Raw genomic sequence first — 19927 nt, 5'->3', positions numbered from 1 at the left:
TGAATTCTTTTGAAAGGCTTACAAAAAAACTACATTTGAATTGTAATTCCATGCTATTGACAGGACTATTAATTTTAATGAAGTTAGCTTACCATGTTTACAGTATGATAATTGTGATAGAAATGTGAATTTTAGGCACAGAATATTTTATACAATTGAACAAGGCAATAGATTATACAAGCTTGGACAGAAAGTTAATAATGACACCAATTTTTTTTTTTATGGAATTGTTTAGTACTCTTTTACCATTTGTTTACTGTAAAAAGTGTTTATACTGTTTATACTTTCAATTAACAAATTGAAGTCTTGTGAAAGGTTGACAGGATAACTGGCATTAACTGTCAAAATAATTTCAAACTATTGAAGTTATCTTACAGAATAAACATGTCAATCAACCCATATGATTTTTGATGTAATATTTTTGTTTTGAAAAGTCACTGACTGATAGAAAAGTGATGGTTTTAGCGTAAGAGACTAGACATATAAGATTTCATGGGATTTAGCGATTAGGAGTGACAGATTGTTTGGTAAACGTATAGCATGTTCTATATGTTATAGTTATTTGAATGACTCTTACCATAATATGTTACGTTAACATACCAGGCACATTCTCAGTTGGTTATTTATGCCTCATATAACGTACACTTATTCAGACTGTTTTTCACTATTCTTTATTAGGGACCGCAATATACCGCCGCCTCTTTGAGCTGTAATTTGACCCTCTTAACATGCTTCAAAACTCACCATATTTGACACACACATCAGGACTGGCGAAAATTGCCATCTAATGAAAAAACCAAACCCCAAAACTCAAAATTGCACTCTAGCGCCCCCTAGAAAAAAATAGACAAAACTGCTTGTAACTTCCGGTAGGAATGTCGTAGAGACATGAAACAAAAACCCCTATGTAGGTCTGACTTAGACCTAGATTTCATACACTGACATCCTTCAGCAAAAATCAACAGGAAGTTGGCAATTCCCCCTTCTAAACAACATTTTAGTAAAAACAGTCACTTTTGCCTCTTTGAGCTGTAATTTGACCCCCTTAACATGCTTCAAAACTCACCAAACTGGACACACACATCAGGACTGGCAGAAATTGCGCTCTAATAAAAAAAACAAACCCGAAAACTCAAAATTGCGCTCTTGTGCCTCCTAGGAATAAAACACAGACAAAACTGCTTGTAACTTCCGGTAGGAATGTCGTAGAGACATGAAACCTCTATGTAGGTCTCACTTAGACCTACATTTCATTCATTGACAACCCCCAGCAAAAATAAATAGGAAGTTTGCAATTCCCCCTTCAAAACAAAAGTTTTGTAAAAAACGGTCACCTATTTTCAAACATTATCCCCTCTGAGCGCGTTTGTCATGTCGGCTTCAAACTAGCACAGGAGAGAGATTGAACCTTTCTGATTAAAAGTTGACGAGAGAGTTTTAACTACTGCTCCGGTTTTGATTTTACGAGCCTTCAACGAACCGCTGCTGCGCTGCTGCCGTCTCAAGATGGCCGCTTAAAAACAGGAAGCACCAGCGTGACCACACAATGCAGAGAAGGTAGGTACTGTGCGGGTAAAGATATGTTAACTGGGTAAAGGCAGAAAGCACAAGTGTGACCCCAATATGCAGAGAAGGTAGGTAATGTGCGGATGAAAATAGGTTGAATGGGTACAGGCAGGAAATACGAGCGTGACCTTACTATGCAGAGAAGGTTAAATTACATGATTACATAGATATGTTGTATGGGTGAAAGAAAGAAGCACCAGTGTGTCCCCAGGATGCAGGGAAGGTAGGTAATGTGCAAGTAAAGATATGTTGAATGGGTAAAGGCAGGAAACACCAGCAAAAGTCGGTCCCGTCCAACGCTGCTTGCAGCTTTAATTTATTTTAAATTGCCTTTCAAATGTCTATTCTTGGTGTTGGCTTTTATCAAATAAATTTCCCCCAAAAATGCGACTTATATTCCAGTGCGACTTATATATGTTTTTTTCCTTCTTTATTTTGCATTTTCGGCTGGTGCGACTTATACTCCGGAGCGACTTATAGTCCGAAAAATACGGTATCCACTTTAATGTCAAATATTTTGTTTCTTAGCAAATGATTCCTGGTAGCATGCTAACGTCAGTATGCTGGCTTTTTCTTAGCTAGTGTTGTAGGTATACACCTCAGTCATATTTTGGCGCTTGATGCATGCTAACGTCAGCATGCTAGCTTTTTAAAAATATAATTTAACAGGTATAGTGATATATTTTTTGGTCCCTAATGCTAACTGTAAGCATGGTGTTGTTATGTTTGCATGGTACTGTTAGCATGCTAGGTTTTTCTGGCTTACTTTGCTCATATTTTTTGTAACTTGACGCAAAATGCTATCTGTTGGCATTTCCGTATGGCTTTGGCTTGTCAGAATTTACATGAAATTTCTACAGAAATTGCATTTTCTAGTTATTTGAAAAAATATATATATTGAACTGGTTTGACGGTGAAGACTATTAAAATTAGACTGACCATACGTCCTCTTTTCCTCTGACATGTCCTCTTTTGCGGGGCTGTCCGGGCGGGGTTTCTTAAATGCCTCAAATGTCCGGCATTTTGAGTTAGGGTTGTGTGTATTTTCAATGTACGTCCAAGGTTAAGAAGGGGTTAAAAACAAAATAAATTGTGAAGGTGCGCGCACGCAGCAGCATTCATGAGGGAGGGGCAGAGACAGAGAGAGCAAGGGAGTGGATTGATTGAAACTTTTATTAGTAGATTGCACAGTACAGAACATATTCCGTACTATTTTTTGTGGTTGTGGAGTTTGTGGAGCTCCCCCTGGTGTTGTGGTTGTGTCGGTCATTTACGTTCTGGAAGTAGTTTGACATGTACTTCGGTATCAGGGAGGTGTAGCGGATTTAAAGACTAGGCTCAGAGCAAGTTGTTTAACGCTGTCCTCCACCCTGAGCCAGCCCACTTTGGAGAAGTGGGTAGGAGTGAGGTGTGATCTGGGGTGGAGGTCTAGAAGTAACCTGAGTAGCTTGTTCTGGGATGTTTGGAGTCTAGATTTGAGGGTTTTGGAGGTGCTAGGGTAGCAGGAGGTGCAAGCGTAATCGAAAAAGGGTTGAATGAGAGTTCTTCATGGTGCTTTTGTTGACCAGAGAGGAGATTCTGTAGAGAAATCTTGTTCGTTGGTTGACCTTTTTGATTACCTTGGTTGCCATTTTATCACAGGAAAGATTAGCCTCTAGAATGGAACCTAGGTAGGTGACCTCATCTTTCCTGGTGATAACAATGTCACCCACTTTTATAGTGAAGTCATTGACTTTCTTAAGGTTGATTTGGGACCCAAACAGGATGGATTCCGTTTTAAAAAACATAGTTTTGTTTGACAAAAAAGGGCTGAAAACAAACAAACAAAAAAACAACATAAAAAAAACTAAAACATTTTGAAATGAGGGATAGATCTGAAGTTGATGTAGACTCCAGAGATTTAAATGTTAAATATAAAATATATGTATGCCCTGGCACACCATTATCATCATTTCATGACCCAAGCAAAACACTTTTTACACTTTTATACTGAAATAAATACACCTACAACTTATTAAATAAAAACATAGAAAAAAACTACCAGCAGCGGTAAAGTTTAGATCCATGAAGGAAAGAAGAAAGTGAATGAATGTTTATAACTGAATACATTTACATATGCATACAAATTTGTTTTCTTTTTTAATTATTTTTTTTAATGAATTAAGTAACGTTTATGACAACCTTTTTACAAAACACAATATAGAATGTGAGATATAACAGGATAATGCATACATTTATCATTTGTTTTCAAAACGCTTGCAAAAAAGTGGGACCCCAAAAATTTACTGTGGGACCCCATTTTTATGACTTAATGGGGTCCCGGGACCCCATTTTAAAAATTCCTAGCGCCAACACTGCTGTCAACAGAGGAGGAAAAAATGCTTTATTTAAATAAATATATTATTCATAAAGCAAGTTCGAGTATCATTGGCACATTTTCATCTTGGCGTGCTGCCCACCTTGGCACGCAAATATCTGTCCTCTTTTTGGGGTTTCAGAATAGGTTCAGCCTAACCAAAATGGCCCCCACATTCTTTAATTTGTCAGTCTGTGGCCTTCAGTGGAAAGAAATTGGGCACCCCCGTTTTAGATGTATTCAAATATATTCTTGTAAAAGTGTATAAAGTTTCTGGGGTGCTATTTTCTTTGAACCTGAATACTTGGCTTCTAAGACATATTTGCATAAACCCACTGACCATTCAATATAAAAATTACACAGGTAAAGATTTCAATGCTTGTTTTGGGTTAAAAAGTGCTAGCGGTATTAATTTGCCTTACTTTGCAACATAAGGAAAAATACCACAATAATACGCATTTTGTTCAGTTATTATAATTACCGTATTTTCGGAGTATAAGTCGCTCCGGGGTATAAGTCGCACCAGCCGAAAATGCATAATAAAGAAGGGAAAAAAACATATATAAGTCACACTGGAGTATAAGTCGCATTTTGGGTGGAAATTTATTTGATAAAACCCAACACCAAGAATAGACATTTGAAAGGCAATTTAAAATAAATAAAGAATAGTGAACAACAGGCTGAATAAGTGTATGTTATATGAGGCATAAATAACCAACTGAGAACGTGCCTGGTATGTTAACGTAACATATTATGGTAAGAGTCATTCAAATAACTATAACATATACAGAGGTGGGTAGTAACGCGCTACATTTACTCCGTTACATCTACTTGAGTAACTTTTGGGATAAATTGTACTTCTAAGAGTAGTTTTAATGCAACATACTTTTACTTTTACTTAAGTATATTTATAGAGAAGGAACGCTACTTTTACTCCGCTACTTTTATCTACATTCAGCTCGCTACTCGTTACTAATTTTTATCGATCTGTTAATGCACGCTTTGTTTGTTTTGGTCTGTCAGACAGACCTTCAAAGTGCCTGCCTTACTGGTGACGTTTCACTTCGTTCCACCAATCAGATGCAGTCACTGGTGACGTTGGACCAATCAAACAGAGCCAGGTGGTCACATGACCTGACTTAAACAAGTTGAAAAACTTATTGGGGTGTTACCATTTAGTGGTCAATTGTACGGAATATGTACTGTACTGTGCAATCTACTAATAAAAGTTCCAATCAATCAATCAAAAGTGTGAAGGAAAAAAGATACTTTTTTTATTTCAACCGTACATCCCGTCAAAAGCCTAAAGACTGACTGCACAGTTCCTGTCTTCACAATAAAAGTGCCGCTCCATCGCGCCTGCGCTTTCAAAACAAGAGTCTCCGAAAGCCAGCGCAAACAAGCTAGCAAGCTAAGGAGTTTGACGCCAATATATTTCTTGTAAAGTGTATAAAAACGAATATGGAAGCTGGACAAATAAGATGCCAAAAACCCACCACTTTCATGTGCTATTAGACAGAAAGGAGGAACTTTTCTTCTCCTCCATTTGAAAACGTGGACGTTATCATCACTACTGTCTGATTACAATCAATGCAAGTCATCAGAATCAGGTAATACACCAACTTATATTCTTGTCTTCATGAAAGAAAGGAATCTATATGTGTTAAACATGCATGTATATTCATTAAAACACCTTTAACATGTAAACAAAAACAGCTAAATAAATACATATAAATTATATACTGTATATATCAATGTATATATATATATATATATATATATATATATATATATATATATATATATATATATATATATATATATATATATATATATGTGTGTGTGTGTGTGTGTGTGTGTGTGTGTGTGTGTGTGTATGTTACTCATCAGTTACTCAGTACTTGAGTAGTTTTTTCACAACATACTTTTTACTTTTACCCAAGTAAATATTTGGGTGACTACTCCTTACTTTTACTTGAGTAATAAATCTCTAAAGTAACAGTACTCTTACTTGAGTACAATTTCTGGCTACTCTACCCACCTCTGAACATATAGAACATGCTAAACGTTTACCAAACAATCTGTCACTCCTAATCGCTAAATCCGATGAAATCTTATACGTCTAGTCTCTTACGTGAATGAGCTAAATAATATTATTTGATATTTTACAGTAATGTGTTAATAATTTCACACATAAGTCGCTCCCGAGTATAAGTCGCACCGCTGGCCAAACTATGAAAAAAACTGCGACTTATAGTCCGAAAAATACGGTAATGTTTGTGGATATACAGTACAAAATGTGCTGAATGTCTCGGAAGTGTTTTGTATGAACATGTAAAACCTGTCATTATGGTTGGTTGTAATGAAAGAATGAACTTTTGATAAGTATTTAATCCACAAAAAGACAAGTATTACCCTTTAAACATTTTGAAAGTATATTTTTTAAGACATTAAACTTGGATAATTTCTTCCATGTGGTGAAACCGATCTCCCGAAAACATGTAAACACAAGTCAACACCCAACTCCTTGAACACACCACACAGTCAAGCCTGCTTCCACAGCCACACGTCCATCTATGCCACCCAGCTGCTCAGTTCATCCTCAAGCGTCCATAGCACAATCTCTTTGTAGAAACGCGCGCATGCACACACATCACCTGTTAAGGCACAGTGGTAATCAGTTGACATGATCCGCTGTGAAATCCCATGATGCGTCCCATCAGAGCCACCAGAAGCGCACGTAAATGATGAGCGTGATAAAGAAGACCGCCCCGGCAGCCAGTTTGGCGTACGTGGAGCGGGTGTTGAGATACTTTGCGTCACTGCCGTACTTCTTGGACAGGGTGGACAGGTTGCTGGCTTTTGTGTCTAAAACTGGAAGACAATCAAAAGAATGGTTAGGGGAGCATGAACAACAAAAGGAGTAGGTGAATCTCTTTGACCACATGTATTAACAAGTAAATTGCGCCTCACAGCAGCAGCAGAACCAACATTATAATAGCGCAATGCAAACTGCTCAGCTAGCATTAATAACGCTAATACAGGGATGTCAAAACTACGCCCCGCCGGCATCATGAATTTAGTAGGAGTCTGACCCGTGGAGTGTATTCAAGTACATTTTTAAATGCTGCTGTGTATTTGCCGCCATCATGTGGATAACGTAAGTATTTCAGGTCAATGACCACAAAATGTGATTTGAAGGATGTACAGCACAGCGTTTACTTCAATGACCCAAACCAAAAACACCGTTCCCTAGTCAGGCAGAAGAGAACAAAAAATCAACTAAATTCAAAATCACACCCATTAAATCAAATCCATTACAATTAATGATGGGAAAAATTACCTTCTCTATGTTTGGCTTATTTCAGCTGCTTGATATTTCTGATTGATTGGAATAAAGAAACACTATAACCTACACACACACACACCTATATATATATATATATATATATATATATATATATATATATATATATATATATATATATATATATATATATATATGTATAAAAATGTGTGTGTGTGTGTATGTATATATATATACATACACATATAAAGTGTATAGTGTGTGTATATATACGCACGCACATACGTGTATATATATATATATATATATGGTGCATGTCTTTGGAGATGGGAGGAAGCCCACGCAGTCACAGGGAGAACATGCAAACTCCACACAGAAAGATCCCAAGCCCAAGATCGAACCCAGGACCTTCCTATTGTGAGGCACACGTACTAAACCTGTGTCACCGTGCTGCCACTATATATATGTATGTGTGTACAGTATATAAACATGTGTATATATATATATATATATATATATATATATATATATATATATATGTATCCATCCATCCATTTTCTACCGCTTGTCCCTTTTGGGGTCGCTGGAGCCTATCTCAGCTACAATCGGGCGAAAGGCAGGGTACACCCTGGACAAGTCGCCACCTCATCACAGGGCCAACCAACACAGATAGACAGACAACATTCACACTTACATTCACACACTAGGGCCAATTTTTAGTGTTGCCAATCAACCTATATATATATATATATATATATATAGATTATATAATAATATATATATATACTAGAGATGCGCGGTTTGCGGGGACAACCGCGGATTATCCGCGGATCGGGCGGATGAAATTTAAAAAAATTAGATTTTATCCGCGGGTCGGGTCGGGTCGGGTGGTTAAAAATTTTTTTGATTTTAAATAGATTCAGGCGGGTGGCAGTTAAACCAATTCGGAAATATATATAGTATTTTCCGCACCATAAGGCGCCCTGGGTTATAAGCCGCGCCTTCAATGAATGGCATATTTCAAAACTTTGTCCACCTATAAGCCGCCCCGTGTTGTAAGCCGCATCTAACTGCGCTAAAGGAATGTCAAAAAAACAGTCAGATAGGTCAGTCAAACTTTAATAATATATTAAAAACCAGCGTTCTAACAACTCTGTTCACTCCCAAAATGTACGCAAATGTGCAATCACAAACATAGTAAAATTAAAAATAGTGCAGAGCAATAGCAACATAATGTTGCTCGAACGTTAATGTCACAACACACAAAATAAACATAACGCTCACTTTCTGAAGTTATTCTTCATTCATAAATCCCTCGAATTCTTCTCTTTCGGTGTCCGAATTGAAAAGTTGGGCGAATGTGGGATCCAAAATGGCCGGCTCCGTCTCGCTGTCTCCCTGTCTTAGTGAAGGTGTGTTCGCCTTCGGTCATCCATTGTTCCCACGCAGTTAGCAGTCTAGCTTCGAATGCCCTGTTGACACCAATATCTAGCGGCTGGAGGTCTTTTGTCAATCCACCCGGAATGACGGCGAGTATTGAATTAAGCGCGTAAGCGTGTCTCTTAATGTGATGTTATGAGCTAGCAAATATAACAACTACACTACCCAGCATGCAACGATAGTGACGAGCATGCGCGGTAGCCCTGAGAAGCGTTGTCGTATGCTGGCAGTTAGAATGTGGTTATGAGCACGCTGTGAGTAAACGTTGAGAACTCAGTTAACACGCCTCGTCTGCATTATTTATAATTAGACAGACAACACACTTAATAGGAGCCATTTTGGGGTCTTTACATAAACACACAAATGGAAATGAAACGTCACATATCCCAGCATGCACCGCGCGCTTCTTCTACGGGGAAAAAAGATGGCGGCTGTTTACCGTAGTTGCGAGACCGAAACTTTATGAAAATTAATATTAATATTAACCCATATATAAGGCGCACCGGATTATAAGGCGCACTGTCAGCTTTTGAGAAAATTTGTGGTTTTTAGGTGCGCCTTATAGTGCGGAAAATACGGTACATAGTTAAATGTTGTTACCCACATACGAAAAACGAGCAGGCACCTGCAGCATATGCCACAACAGAAGAAAAAAAAAAAAAGAGATGGACACTTTTACGGAGCGGAGAAGGGACGCCTCGCCAGGGTCCGGGACCGAGGCCCCTTCCCCCGAGAGGGCCCCACCGGGAGCCGTAGCTGAGGCGATCCGCGAGAAGGGCCCGACGCACGTCCAGGGTCACCACCGCGCCCACCGCACCGACACCCCGCCTCGTCCGCCTTCGCCGCGGCCGGCGTCACGCGCAGCAGGTAAGCAGCTTACCTGCCCGCCACCCCCGTGGCCCGGGGGCTCGTAACAGGGGTCACTCCACGCGCTCCGCCCGCGCAGCTTACCTGCCCGCCACCCCTGTTGCCGGGGGCGCGTAACAGGGGTCACTCCGCGCGCAGTGCGCTCACGAAAGGGGTGGGGCTCACCCTGGTTGATATAGACAGCAGCTAGGACAGTGGCCATGGAAGTTGGAACCCGCTAAGGAGTGTGTAACAACCCACCTGCTGAATCAACTAGCCCTGAAAATGGATGGCGCTGGAGCGTCGGGCCCATATACCCGGCTGTCGCCTGCAGCGAGACGCGCTTGGAGGTGCGCTCAGCGCGGCTCCCATATGATTGCGCACTGGTGTGCGTCTGGGTCGTGACAGCGTGGCACGCGAATGTCTGTGCTGCATTGGATCAGTCTCCTTTCTTTAACAGGCAAAAGCTTTATAACCTCACTAATGCCTTGCATCGTCTATATTAGATATATAACAACGGGCGGATGCGGTTCTGATCAAATGTTAGATCGGGTGGATTGCGGATGGTTGACGACTTTCTGATGCGGTTGCGGATGAAATAATTGCCTATCCGCGCATCTCTAATATATACATATATATATATTAGGGCTGCAACTAACGATTAATTTGATAATCGATTAATCTGTCAATTATTACTTCGATTAATCGATTAATAATCGGATAAAAGAGACAAACTGCATTTCTATCCTTTCCGGTATTTTATTGAAAAAAAAACAGCATACTGGCGCCATGTTCTTTCAACTTGCCAAATAAAACAAGGAAAATGTTACAAAAATGCACACTTTTGACACCCCTGCTATAGATAATAACAAATTAAATCGATAAATCTATGGATAAAAAGCAGAGCCTGACGACGCATGCACGTTTTTCACAACTCTCTCGCTCTCTCTGTCTCTGCCCCTCCCTCACGAATGCTGCTGCACGCACAATTTGTTTTGTTTTTAACCTTCTTAACCCTGAATGTATATTGAAAATACACGCAACCCTAACTCAAAATGCCGGACATTTGAGGCATTTAAGAAACACCGCCCGGTGAAAAGAGGACGTATGGTCAGGACCGAGCTCGGTCGCTGCTAGCATGCTATCACCGGACATGTCCTCTTTTGCCAGCATGCTAGCAGCTAACGGGCTAGGATAGACTGACCATACGTCCTCTTTTGCGGAGCTGTCAGGGCGGGGTTTCTCAAATGCTTCAAATGTCCGGCATTTTGAGTATTGTTCACACAACGTGCAGTACGCTACTTAATATGTCCGTGTGGAAACTCGTTCGGTACACCTCCGCACCGAAACGAAACCCCTGTACCGAAATGGTTCGATACAAATACACGTACCGTTACACCCTTAGTATTTTGATTATTTTTTCTCAGCTGTTTGTAAATGTCGCAGTTTATAAATAAAAGTAAAAAATAAATAAATAGATTAAAAAAACGTAGCCTGTGCGCATAGCATGGATCCAACGAATCGATGACTAAATTAATAGCCAACTATTTTTATAATTGATTTTATCGATTAGTTGTTGCAGCCCTAATATATATATATATATATATATATATATATATATATATATATATATATATATATATATATATATAAAAGTGCGGCTAATACCGTATTTTCTGCACTATAAGGCGCACCTAAAAACCTCCAATTTTCTCAAAAGCTGACAGTGCGCCTTATAATCCGGTGCTCCTTATATATGGACCAATATTGAGCCACAACAAACCTAAACTTCATTTTCATAAAGTTTAGGTCTCGCAACTACGGTAAGCAGCCGCAAACGTCTTTTTCCCCCGTAGAAGAAGTTCTTCTTCTATGGTAAGCAGCCGCTGACTTCATTTTCCCCCGTAGAAGAAGAAGCGCTTCTAACCCAAAAATGGCTCCTATTAAGAGACACGCTTACGACGCAGAGTTGAAACTTAAGACGATCAGTCACGCAGTAGAACACGGGAATAGAGCAGCAGCGACACTGACTCGATTAATGACGACTTCGGCGAGACGAAGCCGGGTATGTTGGATGCCATATTTGCCCAACTGTTTAATTCGGACACTGAAGAAGAAGAATTCGAGAGATTCGTGGATGAGGAATAACTTCATAAAGTGAGCTTTACATGGTTATTTTGTGTGTTGTGTTGTGTTGTGTGACATTAACGTTTGAGCAACGTTGAGTTATTGATACATTGTTATTGCTCTGCACTATTTCGAGTGTTACTATATTGTGATTCTGTTTTACCGTAACAGTATCACTGTTTTTTACGTGTTTCTTGAATCAGGGAAAAGTTCCCCTCCACTATGTGATATAAATGTTGCACTACATGTTATACCTTGCTGTTGTTAAAAGATAAACAAAACACCACGTCACTGACTTTACCTCGGGGAAAATAATAAAACAGCTGTTTATTCATTTTGGGAGTGAACAGAGTTGTCAGAACGCTCGTTTGTAATCTTTTAATAAAGTTTGACTGACTATCTGACTGTCCCTTTAGCGCAGCTCCATCTAATGGATGCATAGGTGCACCTTATAATGCGGTGCGCCTTATATATGAACAAAGTTTTGAAATATGCCATTCATTGAAGGTGCGCCTTATAAACCGGTGCGCCTTGTAGTGCAGAAAATACGGTATATGTAAAAAAAAAAAAAATGTTGTTCTAAAAATTTAGTCTGGAAAATATGATATCATTTATATGGTCTATATCTCGTTACTCTATACCAGGGGTGCTCACACTTTTTCTGCAGGCGAGCTACTTTTCAATTGATCAAGTCGTGGGGATCTACCTCATTCATATATATAATTTATATTTACTTATTTATGAAATATATGTTTTTGTTAACAAGTTAAAGGTGTTTAATGATAATACAAGCATGTTTAACACATATATTTAATATTGTTAATAAATTAAAGGTGTTTAATGCTAATACATGCATGTTTAACACATATACAGGTAAAAGCCAGTAAATTAGAATATTTTGAAAAACTTGATTTATTTCAGTAATTGCATTCAAAAGGTGTAACTTGTACATTATATTTATTCATTGCACACAGACTGATGCATTCAAATGTTTATTTCATTTAATTTTGATGATTTGAAGTGGCAACAAATGAAAATCCAAAATTCCGTGTGTCACAAAATTAGAATATTACTTAAGGCTAATACAAAAAAGGGATTTTTAGAAATGTTGGCCAACTGAAAAGTATGAAAATGAAAAATATGAGCATGTACAATACTCAATACTTGGTTGGAGCTCCTTTTGCCTCAATTACTGCGTTAATGCGGCGTGGCATGGAGTCGATGAGTTTCTGGCACTGCTCAGGTGTTATGAGAGCCCAGGTTTCTCTGATAGTGGCCTTCAACTCTTCTGCGTTTTTGGGTCTGGCATTCTGCATCTTCCTTTTCACAATACCCCACAGATTTTCTATGGGGCTAAGGTCAGGGGAGTTGGCGGGCCAATTTAGAACAGAAATACCATGGTCCGTAAACCAGGCGCGGGTAGATTTTGCGCTGTGTGCAGGCGCCAAGTCCTGTTGGAACTTGAAATCTCCATCTCCATAGAGCAGGTCAGCAGCAGGAAGCATGAAGTGCTCTAAAACTTGCTGGTAGACGGCTGCGTTGACCCTGGATCTCAGGAAACAGAGTGGACCGACACCAGCAGATGACATGGCACCCCAAACCATCACCCAACCATGCAAATTTTGCATTTCCTTTGGAAATCGAGGTCCCAGAGTCTGGAGGAAGACAGGAGAGGCACAGGATCCACGTTGCCTGAAGTCTAGTGTAAAGTTTCCACCATCAGTGATGGTTTGGGGTGCCATGTCATCTGCTGGTGTCGGTCCACTCTGTTTCCTGAGATCCAGGGTCAACGCAGCCGTCTACCAGCAAGTTTTAGAGCACTTCATGCTTCCTGCTGCTGACCTGCTCTATGGAGATGGAGATTTCAAGTTCCAACAGGACTTGGCGCCTGCACACAGCGCAAAATCTACCCGTGCCTGGTTTACGGACCATGGTATTTCTGTTCTAAATTGGCCCGCCAACTCCCCTGACCTTAGCCCCATAGAAAATCTGTGGGGTATTGTGAAAAGGAAGATGCAGAATGCCAGACCCAAAAACGCAGAAGAGTTGAAGGCCACTATCAGAGAAACCTGGGCTCTCATAACACCTGAGCAGTGCCAGAAACTCATCGACTCCATGCCACGCCGCATTAACGCTGTAATTGAGGCAAAAGGAGCTCCAACCAAGTATTGAGTATTGTACATGCTCATATTTTTCATTTTCATACTTTTCAGTTGGCCAACATTTCTAAAAATCCCTTTTTTGTATTAGCCTTAAGTAATATTCTAATTTTGTGACACACGGAATTTTGGATTTTCATTTGTTGCCACTTCAAATCATCAAAATTAAATGAAATAAACATTTGAATGCATCAGTCTGTGTGCAATGAATAAATATAATGTACAAGTTACACCTTTTGAATGCAATTACTGAAATAAATCAAGTTTTTCAAAATATTCTAATTTACTGGCTTTTACCTGTAGTTAATATTGTTAATAAATTAAAGGTGTTTAAAGATAATGCAAGCATGTTTAACACATATAGTTAATATTGTTAACAAGTTAAAGATGCTTAATGATAATGCAAGCATGTTTAACACATATAGTTAATATTGTTAATAAATTAAAGGTGTTTAATGATAATACAAGAATGTTTAACACATATAGTTAATATTGTTAACAAGTTAAAGGTGTTTAAAGATAATACAAGCATGTTTAACACATATAGTTAATATTGTTAACAAGTTAAAGGTGTTTAAAGATAATACAAGCATGTTTAACACATATAGTTAATATTGTTAATAAGTTAAAAGTGTTTAAAGATAATACAAGCATGTTTAACACATATAGTTAATATTGTTAACAAGTTAAAGGTGTTTAAAGATAATACAAGCATGTTTAACACATATAGTTAATATTGTTAATAAGTTAAAAGTGTTTAAAGATAATACAAGCATGTTTAACACATATAGATTCCTTTCTTTCATGAAGACAAGAATATAAGTTGGGTGTATTACCTGATTGTGATGACTTGCATTGATTGGAATCAGACAGTGGTGCTGATGACGTCCGCATTTTCGAATGGAGGAGAAAAAAAGTCCTCCTTTCTGTCCAATACCACATGAAAGTGGTTGGTTTTTGGCATCTTATTTATCCAGCTTCCGTACTCCTTTGTATACACTTTACAAGAAATACATTGTCGGCAAACTCCGTAGCTTGCTAGCTTGTGCACGCCACCTTTCTGAGACTCTTATTTTGGTAGCGCAGGCAGGATGAAGAAGCGCTTTTATTGTGCAACTGTGCAGTCGGTTTTTGGAGTTTTGACGACAGGTACGGCGCCAGAGTCTGTTGAAATAAAGTGTTTCTCACCTTCCAGTCGGTAATTTTAATGAGCTGGCAGCAGCCAGCGTCATCTCAGAACACCCTCGGGTGCCGTGAATGTCAATCAAGTGACGAAAGTGACGTCATAGTGAAGATTTATGATCGCTCATTTTTAGGACTATTTTTTTAATGCCTGGCTGGTGATCGACTGACACACCCTCCACGATCGACTGGTAGCTCGCGATCGACGTAATGAGCACCCCTGCTCTATACTGTACCTGATGATTTTCAGGATGTAATGTGAACAATGTAACGCGTTGCAAAGCGTTACAGCAGTAATAGGGACACCATTATATATAATGCTATATTAAAAGGTGGTAGCCAGGACATCACACAACATACAAAAAAATAAAATACTGTATATATATATATATATCTTATTTACCAGAAAGTGCTTCTCCTCGTTGCAGAACCTCCTCAATATTGGCCACCATAATTTTCTGAACATCCTGTAGCTCTGTGTTGATACTGCCCAAGTTCCTCCTGGCCCTGCTGTCAATGTATGTTTTTTTTGTTTTCTGCATATATGTATCTGGAAGGGGAAAAAACCCCCACAACATATTCATACATACATGAAACAATACACATTCTTTCTGGGGAAAAGTGATAATATATATATTTTTTGTTTTACCAAACTCAATGAAGGAGTAAGGCCTCGTCACTGTTGGAACTTTCCGTCCATACTGGTCAAAGAACTCACTGTGGAGGTCCTCCAGGTATGCAAACACTATTTTCTTGGGGAATGAAGGCTCACAGAGGGACAGGTAGCAAACACCTTCTGCTATTAAATAACTGAGAGAGACAAAAAGTGATTGACACCATGCATATGTTAATAAACAACAATACTAGACTTACTGAAAACTCATGTCCCTTGCTTCCACTGTGCAGCGCTCTGGACTCTGAGCATTTAGTTTACGGCACAGCTGTTTGGCTTGGTTCTGGTACTGCTGGAAGTCTCTTCCAGACTGTCAACAATATCATTTACATTTTAGACATTGCGCTGATAGCAATTAATACGACAAAGAAATATTGGAATGTACTCTGCAGTAGTCCAACCTGGGGTATAACATCCTATTGCAAAAGTTAAGCTGTCGGCAACATTTTTGGTTATGAAATGTATTTTCTATTACTGAATTCATTCTGTGGGGAGTGCTCAGAGAGTATGGGGTAACGGACTGTCTTATTGTGGCAGTTCGTTCCCTGTATAATCAGTGTCAGAGCTTGGTCCGCATTGCCGGCAGTAAGTCGGACACGTTTCCAGTGAGGGTTGGACTCCGCCAAGGCTGCCCTTTGTCACCGATTCTGTTCATAACCTTTATGGACAGAATGTCTAGGCGCAGTCAAGGCGTTGAGGGGATCTGGTTTGGTGGCTGCAGGATTAGGTCTCTGCTATTTGCAGATGATGTGGTCCTGATGGCTTCCTCCGGCCAAGATCTTCAGCTCTCACTGGATCGGTTCGCAGCCGAGTGTGAAGCGACTGGGATGGGAATCAGCACCTCCAAGTCCGAGTCCATGGTTCTCTCCCGGAAAAGGGTGGAGTGCCATCTCCGGGTTGGGGAGGAGATCTTGCCCCAAGTGGAGGAGTTCAAGTACCTCGGAGTCTTGTTCACGAGTGGGGGAAGAGTGGATCGTGAGATCGACAGGCGGATCGGTGCGGCGTCTTCAGTAATGCGGACGCTGTATCGATCCGTTGTGGTGAAGAAGGAGCTGAGCCGGAAGGCAAAGCTCTCGATTTACCGGTCGATCTACGTTCCCATCCTCACCTATGGTCATGAGCTTTGGGTCATGACCGAAAGGACAAGATCACGGGTACAAGCGGCCGAAATGAGTTTCCTCCGCCGAGTGGCGGGGCTCTCCCTTAGAGATAGGGTGAGAAGCTCTGTCATTCGGGGGGAGCTCAAAGTAAAGCCGCTGCTCCTCCACATCGAGAGGAGCCAGATGAGGTGGTTCGGGCATCTGGTCAGGATGCCACCCGAACGCCTCCCTAGGAAGGTGTTTCGGGCACGTCCGACCGGTAGGAGGCCACGGGGAAGACCCAGGACACGCTAGGAAGACTATCTCTCCCGGCTAGCCTGGGAACGCCTCGGGATCCCCCGGGAGGAGCTGGACGAAGTGGCTGGGGAAAGGGAAGTCTGGGCTTCCCTGCTTAAGCTGCTGCTCCCGCGACCCGACCTCGGATAAGCGGAAGAAGATGGATGGATGGATGGATGGATGGATGGATGGATGAATTCATTCAGGGAAATTTACATTTTCAATCATTATTATTATTGTCATTAGAATTATTATAAGTATTATCCCTACCATTTATTCAGTATTTGATTAGTTTTTTTTAAGATGCTTGACTGAAAAATGTAATTGTTTTCTAATGGGTGCTGTGCCTTCAAGAGAGTGTGGGCTGACTGCTGCAGTGGGGACCAGGTGTGGATAAATGTGGCTTGTTTGACACGAATGATTGAGTCTCACGGTTTTTGAATATATTTGTTTGCCACAACAGAGGAAAATATGGAGTTTGAGGATTTTTTTTGTCTTTTAATTTAAATAAATGTACAGCACTGCAACTGATGTTCTCAAAACTTATTGGAACACGTGCCGGTCTGACAAAACTTCATAATTTTGATGTAACATAACATACTTTGTCCCCTCGTATTTTTTTCTCCCTTTTTTATAATTTTTAACAACTGCACACAGACAGTATATATTCGCTAGGGGTGTAACGGCACGTGTATTTGTATTGAACCGTTTCGGTACGGGGGTTCCGGTTCGGTTCGGAGGTGTACCGAACGAGTTTCCACACGGACATATTAAGTAGCGTACCGCACGTTGTGTAAACAATGCACACCGAGGCACAACACACGGCACGCTAGCAGCTAACGGGCTACGATAGACTGACCATACGTCCTCTTTTCACCGGACACGTCCTCTTTTGCGGAGCTGTCAGGGCGGAGTTTCTTAAATGCCTCAAATGTCCGGCATTTTGAGTTAGGGTTGTGTGTAGTTTCAATGTACGTTCAGGGTTAAGAAGGGGTTAAAAACAAAACAAATTGTGCGCGCAGCAGCATTTGTGAGGGAGGGGCAGAGACAGAGAGAGCGAGAGAGTTATGATAAACGCGCATGTGTCGCCAGGCTCTGCTTTTTATCCATAGATTTATCAGATTTAATTTTTTATTATCTATAACAGGGGTGTCAAAAGTGTGCCCCGGCAGCCATTTGCGGCCCACCGCTAATGTTTTAAAGGCCCACGGCACATTCTAAAAATACTATTAAAATAAACAAAAACATAACAAAAGTGAAATAAAAAAGCTTAAAGGTTAAATGTAATTTAGAAAAAGTTGCAATCTTGACTAATAACAAAGCTGGGTTTTTTTTTCTTTCAAACTGTCATTGCTCAAAACATAATATTGAATCAAAATATGATGAATTATTGACCTATCCAAGGTTCTGATTACTTCACATCAAATATTCCATTAAGAAAAATATTTTTGGTGGAAGATTTTGCAAATTTGGTAAATAAATAACCCAAAAATGTATATTTTGTTGTTTTCTTACTGTACCGAAAATGAACCGAACCGTGACCTCTAAACCGAGGTACGTACCGAACCGAAATTTTTGTGTACCGTTACACCCCTAATACTCACAATGCACAAACAAATTAAAGCACTTCCAATACATTGAAATATTTTCAAATACCTGCTAGGTTGAGCGATGAACATTCTTATACAAACAAAATCTGTTCAAGTACAAGTAAGAGATAAAACATAGATTAAAATTTTTTTTGAGGGCCCCATTCTAGTTATGGCTGCCCTCAGGAGGGCCGCTTGTAACGGTAAATATTTATAAATATAAATGTATAATAGCCTTGTTTGCACCGGCAATTGTGTTTATTATCATTTACCAACAGTTTAATGGATAACTTGCTTTGAAAGTGTAAGTCAAGGTGACAAGCAGATATTTATGTATTTATTTTTGACACTCCCAAAAAATTATTGGGAGTATTTTGTTGCATGACAGATAATAATAAAGTGTACAAGATACGGGGTGCTCAAACAAATCGATTTCCATTTAAATCTCAATTTGTATTTATTCTGCTTCTGAATCGATTAACAAATTTTGAGAATCGATCATTTTTTTTGGACCAAGTATTCTTTTTTTAAAGAATTCTTTTTTTGGATTAAAACATTAAATACATGTTGTTGGTATCATTGTTATTATTGATACTGTTGTTTTGCAAATTTTAGTTTTTCCTTTTTTTAGTATGATATTTTTATGTTTTCTCAATAGCTCTGTAAATTTCTACCCTAAGTATTTTAAAGCTCGGATTGGGTTGGAGTTTGGTTTGCTCTATTTTCTTTAAATAGATAAACATTCCGGTTTTGTAAATAAAAAAATAAAAACATTTAAAAAAATATGTTTTTAGGCCAACACTGTGCGTATAAATCATATGTCAACAGCCTAGAGGAGCTTTTGTTTTGAAAAGGTTTGAGTAAAATGTATATACCAAATAATATATTACAAGATACGTGTTGAATCGAATCGCCATCCCAAGAATCGGAATCGAATCGTGAGGTGCCCAAATATTCCCACCTCTAATATGAAGTATTTTTTTTCTGTCAAAATTAAGAGAACAAATACATTTAGCCAGAATGTACTTAATAAAGCACATTATTTCCAGTCTTTGGAGGGCCACATCCTTGAGTTTGACACCTGCGGATTAAAAATTTTTTTTTTTTAAATGTATTCAAAAAATGGGCTTATCCGTAACATTATCTGAAATCATTTTAAGAAATCAAATTTTATGTATGAAAAATGTAGCTTGCATAATATCAATTACTTCTTAGTTGCCATCTTTCATAAATATGCCAAATTTCATCTCTTCACCGTACTCTTCCCAAAATAAATGTACAGTATCACATTTAAAAAAATAAATGA

General features: G+C 39.3%; 1 protein-coding gene across 1 annotated transcript in view; it reads right to left on the bottom strand.

Moving 5' to 3' along the window:
- Positions 1 to 6298: 6298 nt before the first annotated feature.
- Positions 6299 to 19927, bottom strand: part of sec22ba (SEC22 homolog B, vesicle trafficking protein a) — a 17436-nt gene continuing 3807 nt past the window's right edge. The window contains exons 2-5 of the mRNA XM_061934024.1: positions 15857 to 15966; positions 15633 to 15793; positions 15387 to 15533; positions 6299 to 6796 (exon numbers count right to left, since the gene is read on the bottom strand). Of these exons, the coding sequence (XP_061790008.1) occupies positions 6642 to 6796; positions 15387 to 15533; positions 15633 to 15793; positions 15857 to 15966 (573 nt within the window). The 3' untranslated portion in view covers positions 6299 to 6641. The remainder of the gene's footprint in view (positions 6797 to 15386; positions 15534 to 15632; positions 15794 to 15856; positions 15967 to 19927) is intronic.

Source organism: Nerophis lumbriciformis, linkage group LG03 (genome assembly GCF_033978685.3).
Source record: "Nerophis lumbriciformis linkage group LG03, RoL_Nlum_v2.1, whole genome shotgun sequence".
In the NCBI taxonomy this organism is placed as follows: Eukaryota; Metazoa; Chordata; class Actinopteri; order Syngnathiformes; family Syngnathidae; genus Nerophis; species Nerophis lumbriciformis.
Note: the sequence above shows the minus strand (reverse complement) of the source record. Positions and strands in the feature narration are given on the sequence as shown.